Below are 22,685 nucleotides of genomic sequence, written 5' to 3'. Positions count from 1 at the left end.
AATTACCTTTTTTGGCAACCGGACTGAAGCGACTATTTTATAAATTTTATTGATATTTTTAGTAATCCCCAAAATTGCGGTTTATATGCATCATTATCATCATTTATCATTGTTTAGTTCACTTACAAGTCTGGAATAATATCCAGCAAACAAATATTAAAGCGCGGTAATTAAGTAAAATGCCTGAAAGTATGCAACAAAAATTGAAAAATTAAATACAAAAGAAATTTTCAACCTAGCGATTGAACAATATTACTTGTTTTCCTTTTTTTATATTTATGCTATAAAATTAACAAAATAATTTATATTAAATTAAGAATAGTCAAAGAATATCTTATATTTAAAGTGTCTTAAACGGATTCCATTCAAAATGATTTAAAAAAATCTTTAATATAATCACAAGTCCAAGATTTATGCTCGTTTTATATATATTATGAGCAATTGTTAATGTAATTTACAAATTAGTCAGCTTAAATTTACCTCTGATTAAATATACATTTATATATGGAATACAAATTCAAATAGACTCTGCTGATAAAAGATAGGGCTAAAATGTAAAACTTCCTGCACTTTTTATAAATTTCACAATTGCAATGTAAACATACATCTGTTTTGATACATATATATATATATATATATATATATATATATATATATATATATATATATATATATATATATATTATATATATATATTGTATGGTATACGAATTCAAATAGACTGCTCATCAAATGTAGAGCTACACAACACAGTCAACGGACGCCGCTGTTGTTGTTCAACACTGAAAGACCGTAAACTATATCAGTGGCTTATCAGCGGCTTATCTTATCAGCATGAAACGGTTCGTATAGTGGCAGGTGAGTAATTTTCATTCAGTCAGTATTAGCCGACATTGAAGAGACATCAGCGCCTGTTGTGTTGATCGCGCCAGTGCAATTGGAGTTTTCGTAATAAAATGTAGAGTGCGGATTAAATGCCGATGTCACGTTTTCGCAACTGAAATTTGTCATTGAAATAAAGTTAAAGGAAATTCGACTGTTTAATGTTTGCTTAAATGTGCGGCGTAGCTGTTCAGTGTTTGGTGCTCTAATTTCGATTTTCCCCAGCCCAAGAATCCCCAACAACATCGATAAGATAAGCGCTCCAACTGTATAGAGCTAGACCAAGAGCTAGCGCAAGCGCGTTGTGCGTTCTACGAAAATCAAAACAAACTCGAAGCAGGTGAATAAATTCCAGCAGTGACGTCATTAAATTGCCAATAATTAGAAATATATTGCAAATAGAGACAGTTTTCAAATGTGATTAAAAGTTTATATATAGATTTTGTCTATACTCTAAGTTGTGGCTGAGTCCAAGCGTCGGTCCCCCTTTACTTGTTTATTGCAACAAAAAGATAATGATAAGGCCCAAATAAAATGCATGCGCAATAAAACGACTTTTCAATTGGGGACAACGCAATATATAGAGTACGATTAAATCGCTAAACGCCAAGCATCTCACAGCTGATTCACATTTCGATTGCGAAATTTGCCTCTTTACAGATATGTCTCGCAAGCGATCATTCTTCCTGCTTCTAATCGCACTGCTCGGTGCTGAATACAGCTCGGCAGTCGAATGTCCTGCATCCTGCAAGTGCACTTGGGTCGTCGATAGCTTGTATGCGGACTGCTCACGTCGTGGTCTCAGCATTTATCCCAGCTTTGGCACTGCGCCCGTCGAGCACTTGGATTTGTCGGGCAACAAATTCACAGAATTTCCACGACAATATGCGGATATGACCTCACTGCTGTACCTCGATTTGTCGGATAATTTCATAGACACTCTATCGGAGGATTCACTCATTGGATTCTCCTTACTGCGCACTTTGCTGCTGGCCAACAACACGATCAACAGCTGGACAGCGATTAGCGCAAACGAGGCATTCAAGTATGCCACAAATCTGAAGCGTCTCAGTTTGCGGGGCAATCGCTTGGGCAGCTTTGGTGGCCCGGACTACAGTCAACAGATCAACAGTCTATCGCTCACGGAGCTGGACATTTCCGCGGCGCACATCAGCCTGGTGGATGGCGACATTGCCGTCAATCAGTTGCCCAATCTAGAACGTCTTTCGCTGGCCAACAATCAGCGCATGCAATTGTCGCGTTTGCCCTCGAGAAGCATTCGAATGCTTGATCTCAGCAACTGCAGTCTGCAGGGACTTGGCGCCGCCTTCCTCGAGGCGTTGCCCAATTTGGAGGCACTAAATCTATCGCGTAACACGGCGTTGCAATTTGGTGCCAGCGACATTGCGCCCATTGTGGCCAAGGAGCTACGTATACTTGATCTCTCCTACTGCAACCTGGATGAGATTGATTTGAGTGGCTTGCCCGTGCTCTCCGAGCTGCGGCTGCGGGGCAATCTGTTGCGCGCTATTGGAGTCGACACCTTTGCCAATAACACCATATTGGAGGTTTTGGATCTGTCCGAGAATCTGCTGCGTTCAATTGAAAACGAAGCTTTCGGTACACTGAAGCGACTCAAGCAACTCAATTTGGCTTTCAATGAAATTGCGTATCTGAATCGCAATTTGATACGCGGCAATGATGTGCTCACCGAGCTCAACCTGAGTCGAAATATCATAAAGAAGCTGACGAGGATTGTCAGCAACTCGGTGCGTCACATCAACATGAGTTGGTGTGAAATATCCGAGATTGAGAGCACCGCATTTTCCAGTTTGTCGGTGATACAAAAAGTAGATTTGTCGAATAATTTCATTGCTGAGCTGCCCAATCAAATGCACTCGGAAACACTGTGGTATCTGAATCTGGCCAATTGCAGGTGAGATTACAAAGAAAATTGAGTATACGCCTCGTGTTGACTTTCTTTTATTTCTCCCCAGAATATCAACAATACGCAACAGCACTTTTAGCGGTTTCCCAGAGCTTGCTGATCTCCATTTAAATGGCAATCGTTTGACTAACCCGATACCGCCTTCCTTCTTCCGTGCCAATAAGTTTCTCGATCAAATCCGACTGGGCGACAATCCTTGGATCTGCGAATGTCAAGATCCCTTGTTCGTCGAGTTCTATGACTTTCTCACAGCGAAGCCAACAAAAGTGAGTAGCGAGTCTAACATATTGCAGCTCTGTAGTTAATAATGTTCTTGAAATTTTCAGCTTAAGGATCGCTATCATCTGCGTTGTGGCTCGCCGCCTGGTTATGAGGGCAAACAGTGGGATTATGCCTGCCTCACCGAGTGGACAGTCAGCGCACGGAGCAGCAAGGGCGAGAAGGTCTGGTCCACCGTTATGCTCAGCATTCTAGGCTTGGGTATTGCAGCACTTTGCTACGGTTGCTGCCAGAGATTGGTGCGCAAACGAAAGGAGCACAACAATCGCAGGGAATACGAGGAAAATCACGACGAACTGCGTCGCATGTGAGTTGATAAAGTTACAATAACTGCTGCTTCATATTATAAGAAATAACTCATCCCCTTAGACGAGATCTCAATGATCGCATGATGCGAGAAGAATCCAGCGCAACGCTGCAACCGACACCAGAAGTGAGTCTTCTGCCCTCATATGAGGATGCACTTCTCATGCCCAAGATGGAGCGACCCGTCAAGTCCATGCTGGACTTGAGCATCACGGACCGAGCGCGCAAATATCTGCGTCGCTCACAAACGCAGCAGGATGGCGAACAATCTGCCGGAGAGGAGGAGCTGCAGCTGGACAACCGGCAGAGATTCCGCAGCGTGGAGATGCTTTCGAATCGTGATAAGGAGAGGACCGCGCAGTATGGACCCTATAGACGCACTGGTCGCATGGAGTACAACAATCAGTCGGGTAGTCGACGCTTTAGCATTGAAGATTCACGTTTTCCCGCCGCGCATTTTAAGACCCAAAATATGCAAAGCGCAGAACAGATTGGCAACTTCCAGAGCTACGAGAATAGTCCGTATACGAAGCGTAAGCCAAAGATTGCCGAGATACCGCCATTTAAACGCGTCAACATGATGGCCGACAGTGTTGAGTTCCTGACCGATCCGGAGTACGAGGACTTGGGCAGTAAACCTGGCAGTCCATTTGCGAAGCGCAAACCAAAGTCACCCATGAATATGCAGGTCAGTGCTCAAGTGTACACAATGCAACAGCAGCCACGAGCTGTGCCACTCGCGCCGGCTATCGAAGACTACTTCAAGAAGGCGCCATCCTCGTCGACCATTGCCAGCGACTTTCAGGAGGTGAACGAACCAGATCTCGCCTCTCTGCCGGAGAGTGTCTCCACTTCGGGCGCCGAGCATGATGTGGAGCAAGGGAAACGGAAGAAGCGCAAGAACTCGGCCAGTCGACGGGTCAGTGGAAATTTCAGTGCGGCTGCCGCAGCGGCCGATGAGTCTTCGTCGAGTGAGGGAGAGCGGCTGGTTCAAGTACATAAACCCATGCGTGAAACATTATTTTAAGCCAAACAAACGACAATATTCTATTTTATAATTTTCTTTCATTTGTTACACTAATCCATACTGTTGTACATAACATTTAAGACTTATTTAAAAATGATTCATGTAACACACACGGCGTTTGTTTGTTCGAATTAGGGATGGTCTCACTATTTTTGCCACCACTGTATTGTTCGTTTAGCCGAGACACGAATCAAGCCCAGACACATTTCGTTCATCGGCAAATGTTTTAGCGCAGACACAAACCTCAGTGTGGTAAGTTTTTTGGACTATGGTGTATTTAGTTTTGTATTTAGTGCTAAAAACTTTGAAGTTGGTTGCTAAGAAAAAAAGCTCATCATTTTATCGAAACTATTTGTTTTTATTGTTGTCGTTTTTTGGTTTTTATTGATAGGCTTATATTGAATTGAAGAGTCATTCACACAAAGAGTAACACAATATAATTTCACAAGAGAAAAGCGCTTAAGTATTATACATTACGGATTCATATAAAATTCACATATGTATGTAAGTAAAGATGTGTACATCACATGTACATCAGATGCAGTTAAAGATCATTGTTCAGATGGTTAGTATGCATCAGAACGTAGAAGAGGAATAGTTTCGCAAAGTGTTGATCCCTTTTTTGTAATTCGCGCGTTTGGTGGAAAACTTTACATTTAAGATATTTATAACTTTGGTATTAAACTAGATTTATGCTTAGATAATAATTAATTTACTTAATCGCTAGACTACAATTGGTTACACATAGTATATTTAAGAGGGGAGTGTGTGTGTGTGTGGGAGCTTAAATCGAATAGTTTTGCTCTCGGTACTTCATCGATCACCCTCGATCAAGTTGGGGGCTGCTTTTCCTGCTGCTTCGGCTGCTGGTTGCTGGCTGCTCTCTCATTTTGTAGTTTGAAAAGTTAATGTTGTTGATTTGCTTGCTGGTTGCTGCTGCTTGGCACTTACACTTGGCTATGGACTGACGCCTCACTCAGTGACTGGCCACGCCATTGGCACCTCCAACTGGCACCTGATGTGTGGGCACGGGCGTTGTGATAATGTCGCCAGCATTGGATTTACTGCGTGTCACCAGCATCGGTGTCTTCGGCTTGGGCGTTTCGGTTAGCTTGATCTTGACGCGTCCCGTCTCTGGCGAATAGACCGGCGAATAGCGACCCGATTTGGGCGACGATGGCAAATATGCCCCATCCGGTTCGTTGTTGTTGTTCGGCTCGGCCCCCTCGCCCTGCGGATGCTGTGCGTACTTCGAGGCACGTGGCGACTGTGGCGTTGGGTATCTGGGTGTGATGGGATAGTATTCATGCGGTGCTGGCTCGCCGGTGCTGGGCTCCTGGATGGTGGGCACATCCTTGTTGGGCTCGCCATTGGCCGTGCCATTGCCATTCAACAGCGGCTGCTGTCCGGCGCCATCCTTGCTGTCGTATGGCTTCTTGCCGGAACCGTTGACAATCTGTGCATCGTTCAGTTTGGATTTCTCCCCGATGAGCGGTGCCTGTTCGTGTCCGTTACGTGCCAAGGGTTTGCCCAGATTCTTCTTGTCCATATCCAGCAATTCGGTTACACGCTGTGCTTCCAAATCACGTGCTGCCGCATTATTGTTGTACTTGCAACGTCTGATGGCCACAAACAAAATGAGACCGACCACAATGAGAGCGATAACACCGAGCAGGAAGTAAATGGCATTGCTGTCATCCTTCTTGCCAATCTTGGCGGCCAGTATGTCACCCGAGTGCTCCGACCCTACTGGAGCATCGGTAATCACATCTAGTGACTGGTCCGTGTCCAATTTGGTCTGTACCACGGGCACAATGACTTCCTCCTCCACGGGTTTCGCCTCCTCGGACTTCTCCTCCACAGACTGCTCTGGCTGCTGCTGGGCACCCTTGCCATCACCAAAGATGTTGAAGTTACTGGGGAACACGACTGGGGACTCAGTTGTTGGCGTCTCCACGGGCTTGTTGTCGAAAGTCTCGTCGTTGGTTTTGCTGTTATCGTCATCGTTTTCGTTGTGTTTTTGCTCAGACTCTACCGAATCTGGTGTCTCAAAGTCATCGACATTGTCAGCGTTGTTCGTGAAATCGATGGGAACGATGGGCAACGGTCCACCACCGCTGCCAGAACCATCGTCCTCCTCATCCTGCTGCAGATGATCCACCACAGCTTCGACCTTGGGCTCCTCCTCTGTCGCGGACTCTGAGGACACTTGTTTGGCAGCCACGAGCTCCATATTGGGTTGGGTCAAGTCGCCAGAACCCTCGAAATCATTCAGCACTGGCGGTGCTGGCTCTACAGCTCTGGTTGACTTCTTGCCATCGATGACCAAGAAATCCTTGCCAAGTTCATCCACTTCCTCCTCATTATCGGCAGGCTGATCGCCCATCATCAGCTCATTCTCATCGCTCTCGTCGACATCGGGCCAGCTGTAGTTTTTCCTGCAAATCTGCGACTGTTTGATCTGCAGCCAGGACTTGCCGTAAGCCTCGCGAGGCTGATGACAGACCACAGGCTTGGCCATGTACATGTTGCGTTCCTGCAGCCAATTGCGCACCTCAAGCGTGGAGCACGAACAGTTGATGGGATTGTGGCCCAGCTCCAGATGCTCCAGATGATGCAGATGCGTCAATTCCATGGGCAGATATGTGATGTCATTGTGCTGCAGATTGAGCACCGTCAAGTGCTGTGGCAACTTCAGCAGCTGCTCCGAGGTGAGGCGATTATGCTTCACATGGAGTTTCTTGATCTGTTTGCTCAGATGTCCGATGTCGTGGAGTTCGTTGTGCGAAAGATCCACTGAGGTCAGATTGGGCAGCATGTCCAGTATGTGTCCCACTCGCTTCAGCCCCAAGAAGGACAGATCGATGGAATGTATGGGGATGTTGGCTGGCAGTGGCTCCTCAGAGTACTGCAATCCCCGGGTGCTGTTGCATTTCGCATGCAGTGTCGGTGTGTGCGTGTGCTGGGACAGTGTGCAGCTGCAGTCCTCGGGACAGAAGTATGAGGCGGGCGTTGAGGCGGTTGCTGCACAAATGCAGAGCAACAGAGCCAGCAGAGCTGGCAGATTAGAGTGTTTCATGGCTGCAGTGGGATGTTGGAGTTTGATCTACTTGATTGCTCTGTGCTTATCTGAAAAACAGAATAAAAAAATTCCAGAATTATTGTTGGTTTCGATTTTATATTAAAATTTATATTGAAAATCATAATGCTCAATTTTTAAAGTATTTTATTAAATATGATTTCGATTTATTTTCTATTTTAATGATAAAATTCAATCTATTCTAAATTTTTTTTAGAATTTGTAATTTTAATAAATAAAACATCAAATTATCCAAATAATATTTATAATTATTATAATGAAAGAATATTATGTTTTAATTAATTTTATTTTTATTTGGAATTACTCTTTATTAGTATTATAGATTTTAGTCTATTTTGTATTTATGTGGATATATTCTTCATTTTTATTGTTGATTTTTATTTTATTATTATTTTTCAGTTCATTTCGTTTCTAGTGCTTTATTTTTATCTTGCATTAATCTCTTTGTTATTTATATGTTATAAAAATAGAATTTAAGATTTTTTTTTATATATTTCATTATATTTGGAGTTTATATTATTCATTATTAGTACTTTATATTACAATTTACTCGATTTTGTATTTTAGTTTTGACATTATTTATTTTAATTCGATGTTATATTTATCTTAACACTATTTCTAAAATTGTTTTTTCAAATATTTTCTTTTTAATTAAAGTGTATATATTTTATAATTACTATTAACCTTATTCTCATCGACTTGATTTGCACTTCATTAAGTATCAATTTTATGTATTTAACTGCAATTGTCTTTATTGCTCTACAGTCAATGATTTCACGTTAAAAAGTAATCAAATAATTACTAATGTGCCAACAAAGACCAACTAACTATGACTACAATCGAGTCTGTTCCATGAGCTTTGATCGCGAATTGTGAATCGCAATTACGTCATTCATATGACACTCTATCTTCGTAACTCTCTCACACTGTTTCCGCTGCGGTAAATTTATCGATAAATTCGCCGGTTATCGTGATTAGATTTGCTTATCGCCAAAACTCTACTGACAACATTATCTACAGCTCGCGGGCAATTCATAATTCTTTTGCTATTTTCTATTTTATTGATAAGTTTTTAAGTTCAACAAGACAAGTTTTTTGCGGTGCGGTTATTTACGTGGACTGTGACATCAGCAACTCGAGCACCTGACGCACCTTTTAATGCCGAAATGTTGTAGAAAGATGACTCAGGGATGGTGTAAAAAAATAGGTGTTGCAAGCTCATTATTTGACAACTATTAAACAGTAATAACTGGGGAGAGTTACTTCCAAAAAACAATTAATTTTTTAAGTGCAAACTTATGTGGAAACTATATGTTATAGTAATGCGATCCGGCAGATTTTCACAAAATTTAAAACTTCAGTAAATATAGTGATGATCCCCAAAATTCATCATGATATTTACAAAACTGGGTGATTAGTTTGCATTTGAAGAGACGGACAGACAGTCAGACGGATTTTTTAATTCAGTTACTAATTAACAGCTTTTGTTATTGTTAACATAAATATGCACAATTTATGTTTAGTTTATTAGCACTTGTTGCTGATAGATCTAATCATTTGTTGTCAGACTTTCACTGTTCTTCGGCTTAACGCTTAATTAAGTAAATCACCTGTCAGCATTTGTCTCTCTCAGCATTCAACTACTCGCTGCCCACACACACACACACACACGAATCTCAACAAACATTATCACATAGATAAAGATCAAACCCATTTAGCATTCGAATGGTTAGGTTAAGGGGTTGAGGTCGGTGAGCAGCTGTTATGCCGTTGCCAGACTAATAAGCGGCTCGCTTTTAATCTCAATCTACTACAACTGTCGCTGTGTGTACGAGTGTGTGTGTATGTGAGTATCTGTGTGCTCGGCATTTATTGCCTGAGCAACGCAAAGTGATTGACGTCTGTCTCGTGGATGCAATTTAAGTGCAATTCGCGCTCTTCCTCAGCAGCACAGTTGATAAGCAAAGTTAAACCGCAGTCTCTATCTCTCGCTCTGACCGCAAAAGCTCTCAACGAACAATGGGAACAGCGTGGAAACAAATATATATGTAGATAATCAACTGGTCAAGTACGTTGATAGATGCAACAAGGTGCACTTCGCGTATGCAAATTGTTGTTGTTGACAAAGTCTTTAAAGACTTCACTCTAGAGAATTCCACCCTGAGTTACATGTTTGTGCTCAGTAATTAACCATGAGTAATTATGAGTTGACACTCGCGTTTTGCCGTAGCTGTTGCTTATGCCTCGTCATGCTGATTCGCCGTGAACTTGCAACAAAGTTTTCCATGCCAAAACTCAAGGGCAACTTTTGGGCAATTCTGCCTGCACAGTATGCCACCAATTTGTGCAGGCAGACGGCAACAAAAAAAAATAATACAAATATACTTATGTATGCCGGGGCATGTGCAGCAGCTGCCGCAATTGGTGGCACAACATAATTGAGGCGCAGTCGCAGCAGCCGTTGCGATAATGATGCGGGCTGCGGCTGCGAAGCGAGGCAGAAAATGCCAACTGGAAATGAGGCGTCACACGGCATGCAAATGTGCCACAGACGCTCAACAGATTCAACAGAAAGATGAGACAGAGAGAGAGAGAGAGAGAGACAATCTGTTAGCTTTATGTTTTTGGGTTGCTGGTCAGCCTCAAGGTCAAGGCGACTGTAAACAGTTGGCTGCCACTGTGGCTGACAGAGATGACGCCTCAATGTGACATCTGAAAAGTGGTCTTAACAAATTGCGCTTAAACACAGCCAGGAAAGCAACAGCAACAAATGTCTTCTTCAAATGGGCTGGTGTTGACAAATTGCCAAGACGCGGCTGGAAAGACTTTCTCCACAGACTTTTGCAACGGGAAAAATGCAAACAGCAAAACGTTTCTCAGGCTTATTGTGAACAAACAGTTGGTGGCGTTGAGGCATTTATCAAAATCTGTCAATTTGCCTTTTTGGCCACCTGCCCGACCAGTTAACATTTGCAGTTGCAGTTGCTGTTGCAGTTGGCAATTAATGTGCTTAATTGCATTTTAAATGTGCGAGTGTGTGTGTGTGTGTGTTTTGAGTATATTTTGTTATCATAATTTGATCGTGATTTCACTTAATTGCCAACGTTGTCTCCTCCTCAGTTGTTCGGCGACAGGAAGTGCAAATTAGGCACTGCCGAAAAAATATATTTATATTGTATTAAAAAAAATAACGAAGATGGGAAATGCTGGCTGTGCAGCGTATGGCTGCCAAATGCCACTTAATGGCGACATCAACTTAGAACAAACATTTTGCAAATTGAAAGAAATCTGCGACAACAACAACAACAACACCAACAACAACAACCTCAACAACGGCGGCATTTAAGTTAAACGATGACAAATGCTCTCCCCTAACCTTGACTCAGTGCGTCCAAAAAATTGAAATGAAGAATCAACAACATTAGCAGCAAGTATTACGAGTGACGCTCTCGCATCTGACAGACGCACAAATACCCTGCAAATACCTGCGGCTATAAATAATGGCAATTGTCGCCGGAAAAGCATTAACACATCATTCACATTTCTTTCTAGCAGAAGAAATGAACTCATTATTTTCCTATATTATTTATTTTGGCTTGCCTGCGAAGGTGGTTTAATTGTCTCGATACTATATTATATATTTAAATTTACGAGCAGGCAACGCTGCAGTTAAATATACATTATTCTCTCATAACAAATCCCAAAAATAAACACGATTTCGACTTTTTGCATTTTAGTACATAATTATAATATTTTTGAGGTTGGCGTAAACTGGTTTGCCTCTCATTTTATATTTTAAGTCAATTACTCAGCATATTCTCGAAAAAAGTGCAATACAAGTATTACTGGTCACGAATTGTGTAATCTATATTCCGCGTCTAGAACTGTTTTTAATTTCTATATGTTATCTAGCTCTATAGACATTTCTTGTCTCTCGGTCAATTGTCGGTCATCATCATCATCATCATTTGATGTCTCCGCAGCAGCAACACAGTGAGTATGCAAATAGTTTAAAGCCGTATTTGATTGTTGAGCAAACATAAAAACAAAGTGGAGAAATATACTCGTAAAAGCATCATATCATATCATATATGAGCGAGAGATTTGCGAACATTTTTCGCTTGTGTTTTTTGCGGATTTAGATTCGTGCAAATCTCTTTTTTATAGGTACATTTAAATTGTGCACGCTGTGCGACGCCATATAATAAAAGGCATTTGGCTTTGCCTGATTTCGAATATGTATCGTAACGGTATACATATGCAAAGTACTATATATATAAATAGATATGATAAAAAGATAAAAAAAAACTACGCGTACTCAAAGCTTAGCTCAATTTAGCTCTCGTATTTCCAATTGAGTATGCAAAATGAAAACCACAAAGATCATCATAAGTGAGTGCGACTTTTTACGTGATCAACTACGAATAAATGGGGGCATTTCTAGAGTGTGGCCAGTGGAGAATGGAGAGTGGAGAGTGCGAAGTCAGCGCGTTACAGTTACCGTTAACTTTTGGGGTCGTTCATAGTCGCAGTCGCAGGTTGTGTGGTTTATTGAACTGTTGCCAATTCTGCGCCGCAACCTTTCTTCTTCCGCAGTTTGCTTTCGATTTCCCTCTTCGCATTGTTCTCTATCTCTTTTTCTCTCACTTTCTTTCTACTTCTTTTGACCGCTCTACGCAGTCGAAATGATGACGCGCAGCAATTAAAACATCAGGTGATTTCGTTGTCTTTACCTGCGCAGCTTTTGCATAAAATCACACTCACACACACACACACACACACACACACAACGGATAGCTTTGAAGCTTGCGTTGCCAGAGATGACGTCTAAGCTCGAAACAAGCCATGACTCAGTGAAGGCGATTTGGCTACGCTCGCTTCGCTTGCTGCCATTCACAATGCAAAAATAAAATTAAAATAAAAAAATGGAAATAAAAATAGAAATAGCAATAGGAATAATAATAACACAAAAACACGGCACAGTTCATTCAAGGCGAACTGTGAATTTTTAACACACTCACACACTCATGTCGTCATACTTCTAGACAACGAGTTCTATGAGTGTTTTTTTTTGCGATAAACCGTGGGCAGGTAAAGCACGCAAACACACACACACACACACACACACATTTGCAAAGAGTCGGCGAGCTAAAGACAATTAGCATATGTGAATTGTAATTTGGTTTTGTTCTCGATCGGAACACTAAAAACTCAGAACTCAACTGCAGTCGTCGTCGCTGTGGGTCTAATGACCCAATTCGATGCGCTTCGTCTGTTCGTCTCTCCTTCGATTGGCTACGTCCGAAGTTTTTGTTTTTTTCTGTCGTTTAGTACTACTTTATCAATATGGTAATTTTTGCAAAACAAGGGCAGCTTCAATTTGCCAATTAGGCAAACTCTGGCCACCAAGTGTGGCAACGCCAATCAACTGCAAATGAGCCTTACTTAAGTCACTTTTTTATTAATAAAAAGCGAAACTAAAGAAGAAAAAAAAAACATACCAAAAAGAGCCAAGCCAAGAGTTTTATTGATTTCCACGAAAAGTACTCATACTCGTAGTCGTAAAAGAAAAAAATGAAATATACAGAAACCAATCTTAAAAAATACGTAACTAAAATGTGAGGCAAAAAGCGCAAAGCATAAGCGAAAATTATGTGAATTATGCAAAACGTGTTGTGGCCCGCTCGCTGGCAGCGGACAGCAACAACGCCCCAAAAACAAAACGTAAAACGTGTAGCCAAGTCAATGCACCAAGCTCAGTTCAAACCGTTAGTCAAAAAAAAAACAAAAAAAACCAAAAGTAATAAAGTGAATTGCAGCTCACATTACGTATGCGACCTGTTGGCCAAAGCGTTGCCAAAATAACATTCAACTTGAGTTTTGATTTACAAATTTAATCGACCATGCGCCATTTCCTATTATTAGTTGGACGCACATTTGCATTGAACTTGAACCTCGTCAAAAAAAAATTGAATCGCATCGAACAGCGACGCCGCCTTCTCTATTCTTTGCCGCAACTCTACTCTTGGCCACTTGGCCAATTGCCAGGCAGTCGGCGCATTTGTGGCTTCCCAAGAAAAGTATATAGACAATTCACGATTCACAATAAAACTGAATCACACTGACAATAACAATATACATCATATATGTTGTATTGCTGAAAATGGTGAACGCACAAAATGACTCATTAAAAAAAAAATTACCCATATGTAATTACTAAATGATTTTATACTTTTAAAATGGCATACATTTCCGACACTCATTGTTATGTATTTACTACTGACATACAGAGAAAAAAACCCCAGAAATAATAATTATTGAACTGAGATTAACACCTCTTCGAAGGAGAAAGTTAGAAAGGTAAACCCAACAACCTCGCATTTCACAATTTGCAAAAACAATAACAATAGACACTCTCAAAAATAAGTTTATTACACGCATACGCATACATTTGGTTGCCACTGTTTTGCATTAAATCGTACGAAAATATCTCAAGTATGCGCAAAATGTTCAACATTCTGTCGCTGTTGCAGTTATTTCTGAAAATATATGTATTCCTTATGTGAAGTTCAGTTGAAGCAAATGTTTTTTTGGGGAGAGGAGGATCGAAATACGAACCGCAAAGAGAAAGGTGGCCAGCCAGCCAGCCAGTAACAACAACAATTCAATTCGAGCACTTTGATTATTTCATATTAATTTAGTTATGGTTCGCAGTCCGGTTACGATGGCATGTGTGTGAGTAAGTGTATCCGTGTGTGTGTGCACACCCACGGCACAAGTTTGTCGCGGTGACAGCGACGCCTACATAAATCATTGTCTTTTCGCATAGATACATTTGAACAGACAGATACATATGCAGATACAGATACAGAAAGGCGACGAGTGATGAGTTTATCGTCGAGGCTGATTTGTGCCAAATGCGGCTGCACTTTTGTCCGACACTTTTCAATGAAACCCAAACGCCAATGGGCGCCAGCCAAGCACCTTGTCTGTCGCTTCTTTCGTAATTCAACGCTTAACAATAGTCGCATTCACGGGCAATCTTAAAGAGCTTATCTAACTGGGAAACGGGACAAAAGTATAAAGCAGCATTTAAATGACAATTAGATACAGAGCTTCATGGTTATGCGCAAAGTGCAAGTACAATTGCAATTGCAATTGCAATCAATTTTTGTTGTGCCGTATAAAATAATCAGCGAATGTATTAAAGTGTCTGTTACGAGCGTTTAAACTATCGTTATGATTGTTCCTATATGCTTAGCTGACACTCGCATTGAACTTTGTGTGTGCGAATGTAATTAGAATGACGTTAATTTAGTCAGCATCGGTAGTTAATCAATGCCTTATAATTGTTTACATTTTCAACAAGTCTCAAGCCACGTTGCTATAATTAGTAAAGCACAAAACAAGATACGATACTTGAGATAGAGATACTAATAGTTAAGCTAAATTATTATCCGCAGCTGCGTTAATTGGCGTACAACGAACGACAACGAAGATCAGCAGAATGTTTCTGTTGAACAGTTTTCCCCCTGCTGTGTTCCGGGAATTTCCAACTATGGTGACATTATGACATAACAACTTAATTGAATTCGAAACAAGAAACAAGAAACCAAAATCGAAAACTTGAACTCTAAACTGAATTTGCGTGGGTTTTATTTCTTATGCTATTCTCGTTTCGTGTTGCCAAAGTTCAGGGTGTGTGATCAGTCAGCAGCAGCCTCTATTTATAGCATTGACTAAGCCAAAGACCTTGCAACTCAAAATGTGAATCACATTAATTAACACACTTCAACTACTTCCGATTAAAAACAACGTGCAATTAACTCGACTCGAACTCGGGTCGAACTATCAAACATGCTTAATTTGCTCAGGTCTCGAGGTTAATACACATTTGTTGTAATTTATAGTGGCAAACAATATGCTGAGACAATGATTAATTAATGAAAATTCATTAGGTTAGTGCTACCATTTCGATCAGAGTTCAACAACCAACTATAAAATATTACAACACGCCATAAATATCCCAATTGCAGCGTGAAATTATTGGCCAATTGCACCTGCCATTTGGCATTGCGTTCCGCCGGATTTCGCTTTTCAGTCTGTTTGTCTGTGGCAATATCTTAAACTACAAAGAGCTTGCAACACAGCACAACAAAAACACAAAGAAGTAGAGAACATAAACTGGTTCTGGGAAACTTTGTGGCACAGTGCTTGGGCTAAAGACACGTGTTCGCAGACTCCAGACACTCGATTCTAAGTGGACAAATAGCCCTGCGGTTAAGTTTTGGTAGCAGTTTAATAAACTATGTATAAATACAATATCTATAAGGCCAAGGAGAGAGGAACAGCAGCAGCAACAGCAGATCGCATGATCAGATCTCTCAGCTGGCTGTTGCGAGTGGCAGTGGCAATGGCAATAAGCCGCATCGAGTCGACCACTTTTGCCGGCCAAGTTGACACGTTAAGAGCACGCACGATTGCTTGCCATTAAAGTCGTAGTTGTAAAAAGAGTATTGGCAACTGCTGCAGCCAAGATCGAGATAGAGGCAGTTGCAACGATGCCAAAGCGTTTGACAGTTATGACCACTTGTTGCTTTGGCTTTGGCTTGCTTTGCTTTGCTTTTGCCGGCCGGCACCCACCGACTTGGCTGCAACTTAACAAAAGCAATAGCAATTTTACTAGCTGGTTTTTGTTTTTTGTTTCTTTTTCGTTGAACTGGTTTCATAATGCTCATCATGATCGTGTTGTTGTTGTTGTTGTTGTTGATGATGATGACGATGACGCCGCTGTTATTGTCTGGCCTGAGAAGCCGGCTAACGATGCGGCTAAAAGACACAGCAGAAGAGCGTTGTCGAGTTGCCAACCCAAAATTGGTAGATCTCAACTGGCTTTTTGGCCTGGCGATTTTTTGGGAATGCCAATGCGAGTAGCAAACAGCTCAATTTGGAGGCCTGTTTTGTTGTTTTTGTGTTTTTTTTTTTCAGTTTTGTGTTTTGTGATCGTGGCATGCTAATGTGCGAGCTGATTACCTTTTATAAGACATAAATGGTCGGCAGTCTGTTCCAGACCTGCAAATATACAAAACAACAAAAACACGAGAAAATTGTAAATCTCAAAATGCTCGAATCGAAAGTGCAACTCGTGTGTGTGTGTGTGTGTGTACAGTCATAAGCCAAGAGAGGCTGAGATACAACAGGTTCATAGACAGAGGCAATTCCGAGAGTCGTTTGCATTCGAAATGACAAAATGACTTTGCACAAAACATATAACATATATACTCCGTATAATTTCTTATATTTATTTAACTATTTTTTTATGCTTGTCGCAATCTGTTACTGTTGCCTTAGCTGCTTTGCTACTGACTTTGATTTTAATTGTGTATAATTAGCGTTTTAATTGCTAGCGTCTAAATTCATTTTTAACGAACGCTTGTCGTTGACGGCTGCTGCCAGCCAGCCTTTCATTATTTTACATGCTTAATTCATTTGCAAATCTCAAGAGTTTTGGCAATGAACTGTGAAAGTTTTTAACGGAAAGGAAATGAGCGAAATTTTATGGTAGTTTTCAAGGTTATAAAACGCCTAAAACAACACACAAAAGAAATATGACAATTTGAATGCAGCTGCGTGGTCAACAAACAAAGAAAACATCGAAAAACAAGTAAGAAAGCGAACGTCGAGTGTGCTCAACTGTGAGATACCCGAAAATCTTTTTTCGATAAACGCAAAACTGTGAAGTATAACACCTAAAATATACCAAATTAACATACAAAAATATACCGAAGGCTATATTTGGTATATTGGTATAATACTGCATTCACAATATTCAAAATATACCAGATTTTCAACCAAAGCAAATCAGTATTATACTTAATATATCAATACTTATAATGCATTCTTAACATATAAAAAATACTGAAGTATATTGAAGTGTCCATATGGTATATTGATATAATACTGTATTTTTAATATACCATAGAGTGTAAAATATACCAGATTTCCAGCCAAAGCAAATCAGTAGTATGCTTAATATATCAATATAATAATAGATTCTTAATATTATATATCAAAAAAATACTAAAATATATCGAAGGATCCATATGGTATATTGATATAATACTATATTTTTAATATACCATAGAGTGCAAAATATACCAGATTTCTAGCCAAAGCAATCCAGTATTATGCTGAATATATTAATATTTATAATGGACTCGTAATATATCAAAAAATACTAAAATATATTTAGTATATGTACCAAATTGTCAACTAATATACAATTCATTCAATAGCTACAACTTTAATGTGATCGCAACCAAATTTTCAGAAATCATAAAGACTGCTGTTCTTATTGTGACGGATAAAGCTATTTCATCTCGAATATATATATTTTGTAAGATATTGTAGGCATAAAACTATAATACCCTTCTGCTCTTTGGGTAGCGGGTATAAAAAAAAAACTAACACTTCATTCATAAACCGCAGAATGCATTTCCCATACAAATCACCGCCCTAATGAGCTGCCCTTTTCCGTTGTTGTCATCAGAGCTGTGGTTGTTGTTATTGTTTGTATCTGGACAGCGCCGAGCACTTAAAAGAGTGTCAAGCGAATTTGTTTATCTGCTTGTCTGACCGCTGATTAATATGCGTCGAACGTGCCCAACATATTGTCACGTAACTCGACTCGACACAGCCGCTGGGGCAACTGACTGCTGTTGACTGACTGCTGCTGCCTACTGCTGTGCAGATTACTCATACGCCACCGGCACAACACTAAAACAGTGAAACAGTAAAACTGACAGTGCGACTATACCACAAGCCATGCAATCGATCCATTTCACTATCAGCTACTGCATCCAACGCAGTTGTAATCCCAGACGAGGTCGCAATGCTCCACATTTGATGCCATTTAAAAAAAAAAATATACAAATAAACATGACGAAAAAAAAAAACTAAAAAAAAATGAATGTTTGCTCGTGTGTCTGCCTTTGATTTGCCTTTGCCAATTGACAAAATTGTTTGGCGTGGGCTATAAATATCCATATGCAAATTTATATTCATTGATCAACTAATATAAAGCGATGGCAACCGAAAGAACACAGAAAACACAATTTATCAGCAAGTGCAAAGAAATTCAACTGCACTTTGGATAAATGCCATTGTAATGTAGTTGAAATGTTAATGTAAGAAATGTAAATGCACAGAAGCCAAGCATGCTCCCAAGGGGCAAATAAATTGCTATAAAAGCAGGAAGAATTCCCTATCGAATTCCAAATAATATTGCCTCGAGGCCTCAACTATATGTACTTTATATATTGTTATCAAAGGCGGCAGTTGGCTGGCTGGCAACTTATCTTATCTATCGAGCTGGGGAAACGCTCAGCACTTGCTAATTATAGCTATGCTTGGCAACTCTGCAGTCATGTGCACTTGGCGTTAAGCCCATGAATTTTTATTTGCTTCGAAAAGATTCAAATGACAAAATGCACTAAGAGTGTCGCTTGGAAATACAAAATCTACAGAAACAGTTCTTCAGCTCTCTTGAGTCGTTGCATTGTTTTCATTGTGCTGTTGTAATTGGGCAACTGTCAGTATGCGTTTGTTTTGATTGCGCTCTGATAAGTGCGTGTTGTGCTTTATCGAAACATAAAAAATACCCCAAAATTTATGTGTTGCTCATCCCCAAAAACTACAACGTTATCTACATGTATCTAATGGGGCAATGGGGGCAAGGTTGCATGAGTCTATCACTCTCTATATTTTTGTTTACACAATTCCCATTTGCTGCGTTTCCATTTCAATCGAAGTGCAGCGCCGATGTCGCCAGCATGTACAGCATATTTATTTGACTGCCGCTCCGATTGCAGAATCCAATGCGAAAGGAAGTTCTGTAAATTGAAACGCCCAGACTCTGGTCGCCAGAGACCAAAACTTATGCGATAAGCAGTGCAATTAAAAACACATTAAGTATACGCGATGGTAAATTGTGATTTTGATTTCATAAGAAATTGGCAAACATTAAAAGTTAATATTCTGAATGAGTTTGTTGAACAGTTCAAAAATTTGTTATAACTCCGATAAGGGATTTTTGAGAATGCATTAAAATTTGTTAAAACTAACTTTTTAATTGAAATTTTGTTGCATTTACTAGGAAATTGAAAGACGAAAAGAATTCCTTTAAATCAGCTGTTATTTCTGGGTTTATTATTGGTTATTTCCAAACGGAAATCATAGTACAAATAACAAAGATAGTGCTGTCGTCATAGGCAGCGTCATAGTCACAAGCATTGCTATCGCTATCGTTATCGTTATCGCTATCGTTTTTTTGCTATCGTCTTCGGCGTTGTCTTCGCCTGAAACTTTATTTTTGGCATATTTTTGTCTGTGGGCGGCTGTTTTGAGTTATATAGTTTAGTTTTTTATATCTGTCGTGTTGTTTTTTTGTTTTCGCAGGCAGCAGGCACCAAAAGGCGTCAAGCTGTTGGCGGTTGTTGAAGTTATTGGCCATAAAAACGAAATGTTGTTCGTTGAAACTTGGGCCGCGCACTCGCACGTTTCTGTGAATTATGCGCCACAAATTAGCACCTGTCTGAAGAGCTCTGAGTATTTCTGAGTCTGAGTTTCACACATATCGCAGCATGTTTGAATGTTCCAAATGTTGCGTAATCGCCGCCGCCTCCTTTCGACCACGTCATGTGAGAATGAGAATTACACACACACCCCACACATACTCATAGATTATTATATATTCCAGCAATTCTCAATTAATTATGAATGTAATCATTACAATCGATCGACACAAAAACAGATCATAAAACGATTCAAACGAAATCGACATTTTGATAACTCAATATATTAGAATGTTGTGTATTTTTGCAATCGCCACGAGTAAAACGCGAGTAAACAAACAATTACAGTTACACACAAATATTGTGTAAATTAAAAGTCGGAAGCGCAAGAATCCCAAGATTCATAGCCGCAAATAAAGATAGAGATACAATTTGAATCCGTATCGCATTCGAAGATCAGTGCGAGGCGTGTGCGTACTTTTTATTTATTTCTTTGGTTTTTACGTAAACGCAAACTGCATGAATAGATTGTGAGTGCGAGTGTGAGTGCAAGTGTGAGTGCAGAGTACTCAGAGTGTGTTTCAGAGATTTCACATGAATGTAAAATGCGTGCGTCAGTGAGTTTTCACAACATCTTAACACTGTAATCGCAAAAAAGGTTGAGTGTGTGTGTGTTTATTTCTTGTACTTTTGTTGCCATGGCGCTTAAGTAATTTTTTACATTTCGTCTGTTTTTTTTTTTTTAAGTGCCTGCCTTTTTCCCGCGGGGGGTTAAAGTAACAATTTTATTTTTTATTAAAGCTCTTCACTCGTCTTTGCAGTCGGTTTCGTGGCAATTATATAACGATATAACTGTAGCTCTTACTGTTACTGTTGTTGTTGCTCGTTCGGTTGAGAAACAGGGTCAAGTTTGCCGCAGATCAGCAGCGCCAACCGCAAAAACACAAATGAAATTATAGGTAATAAAAGACGACGACGACGACGACGATTCAGGCAAAAGTCAAAACTCATAAGCTGAGCGCAAGTGCAACTTCAACTCAGGCTGGAAATTGCATAAACGCTCCAATTTCGCTTCACTCGCAGCTCAGCTTAGCTCAAGTCATCCGATTCCCACATGTTTTTTTTTTGGGCGAGAATATCAAACAAACTGAATCGATTGTCGATGGAATTACAGCCAAGTTGCGAACTGTGCCTTTTATTTACATACGAATTTAGTTGTTGCTAACTTAAATCAACTCAAACTCAAGCTTCAAATCGAATCGAGTCTAACACAAAGCACGCGAGTTGTTTGCCTTATCACGCTTTAGGCGAAGCTTCTTGATATTCCATTAGCAGCAGACCTTGATCTTAGATAACACTACATTGCGAATGATTAATTTTGTACTCACAGCACAGCAAAGACTCTTAACAATTCTTTCAATTTTTCTCACTTTTTAATTTTGTTTATAAAGTTGATTTCTTTTGTAGGTTGTATTGTATATATATTTATTTATCTATTTAAATAGATTAAAACACTTTTCTCAGTTGCTAGGCTATATATAAAATATATATTTTTTGTTATATATATTTTATTCTCTTTCTTGTTTCCACTTCTTGTTTTGTTTTCTTGATTGCACCGGCACTATTTTAATTATGCTCTTTATGCTGTATCTTTGGGTCTATTTAATTTCATTGCTTTTCACCGAAAGTCCTTCAACGCGTTTCAAGAAGATCTTGACGATCTTGGCAACGATCTTGGCGATCTGGCGTCTTGGCTGCCTGCGTTGTGACTGCCGTCGTCGCTCGGTCGGCTGTGTGTTCGCTATCAATTTTGGTTTCGGCGCAAAAAATAACAATTTCACATAAAAGATATAACAAAAAAGAATTTCGAAAACGAGACTGACGAACACGAAATGCCGCAGCCGCGCAGCAGCCGACAAATGTCACCGAAACCTGAGCAAAAACAACAGCAAACACAGAACCGAGCGAGCACCAATCACAGACACACACACATACACACACCAATTCATACACGCAGACAGACACCAATACAGACGCACCGCAGATGACAGGGAAGCAGACAAGAACAAACAAACTGCAGCCGCATCGAAAGCCCATAAATTGCTCTTAAAGTCTGCTACTTTGATTTTCTTATGTGCACATCATCATACCCTATACTCAATTGAGTACTTTCATTGGTTCACTTATTTTGCAAAATTTTGTTTAATTACCTAAAGAACACTGAGCGGTGACTTTGGAATCTGCTCCACACTCCACAAACACACACGACGACACACGGCACGATCGGAGCCAACGAATGTAACTAAAATCAGTTTTGCCGCCTTGATTGTCGCGCAGCTGCGAATCGCGTCGAAACTAACTCGACTGTCTGACAGAATGACTGGCCAGAGAGAGAGTATAGCGCATAGGCGTTTGCGGATCACAGAGCACGCAGACACACACGACCGTTCGATGAGAACGCTTAACGCCGAATAAAAACGTCAGTGCTAAAACCTTCGCGCAAACCGACACTGAGTAAACCGAACTGAAACTTCACCACCGGTTCACACACATATAAATACGCATGGAAAC

General features: G+C 40.2%; 2 protein-coding genes across 4 annotated transcripts; one reads left to right on the top strand and one right to left on the bottom strand.

Moving 5' to 3' along the window:
* The first annotated feature begins 888 nt into the window (after positions 1–888).
* LOC132788572 (leucine-rich repeat-containing G-protein coupled receptor 5) lies at positions 889–5,076 on the top strand. The gene is made up of 5 exons (XM_060796053.1): positions 889–1,222; positions 1,543–2,818; positions 2,880–3,096; positions 3,157–3,416; positions 3,479–5,076. The coding sequence occupies exons 2-5, from the start codon at positions 1,545–1,547 to the stop codon at positions 4,440–4,442; spliced, it is 2,715 nt and encodes a 904-aa protein (XP_060652036.1). The 5' UTR covers positions 889–1,222; positions 1,543–1,544; the 3' UTR covers positions 4,443–5,076.
* LOC132788573 (protein windpipe) lies at positions 4,780–22,594 on the bottom strand. Of its 3 annotated transcripts, XM_060796057.1 has the most exons (3): positions 22,325–22,594; positions 16,576–16,614; positions 4,780–7,571 (listed from the first exon to the last, which is right to left on the bottom strand). In XM_060796057.1, exon 3 carries the CDS (start codon positions 7,519–7,521, stop codon positions 5,419–5,421), a length of 2,103 nt encoding a protein of 700 aa, XP_060652040.1. In that variant the 5' UTR covers positions 7,522–7,571; positions 16,576–16,614; positions 22,325–22,594; the 3' UTR covers positions 4,780–5,418. The 3 variants fall into 3 exon arrangements, with proteins under 3 accessions (XP_060652040.1, XP_060652038.1, XP_060652039.1); XM_060796055.1 differs by lacking the exon at positions 16,576–16,614 and having other exon boundaries at positions 22,325–22,593; XM_060796056.1 differs by lacking the exons at positions 16,576–16,614; positions 22,325–22,594 and adding an exon at positions 21,503–21,590.
* Positions 22,595–22,685: the final 91 nt, after the last annotated feature.

The sequence above is a fragment of the Drosophila nasuta genome, chromosome 3 (genome assembly GCF_023558535.2).
Source record: "Drosophila nasuta strain 15112-1781.00 chromosome 3, ASM2355853v1, whole genome shotgun sequence".
Lineage (NCBI taxonomy): Eukaryota > Metazoa > Arthropoda > Insecta > Diptera > Drosophilidae > Drosophila > Drosophila nasuta.
The sequence above is the reverse complement of the archived record's forward strand: the minus strand, read 5'-3'. Positions and strand labels throughout refer to the sequence as shown.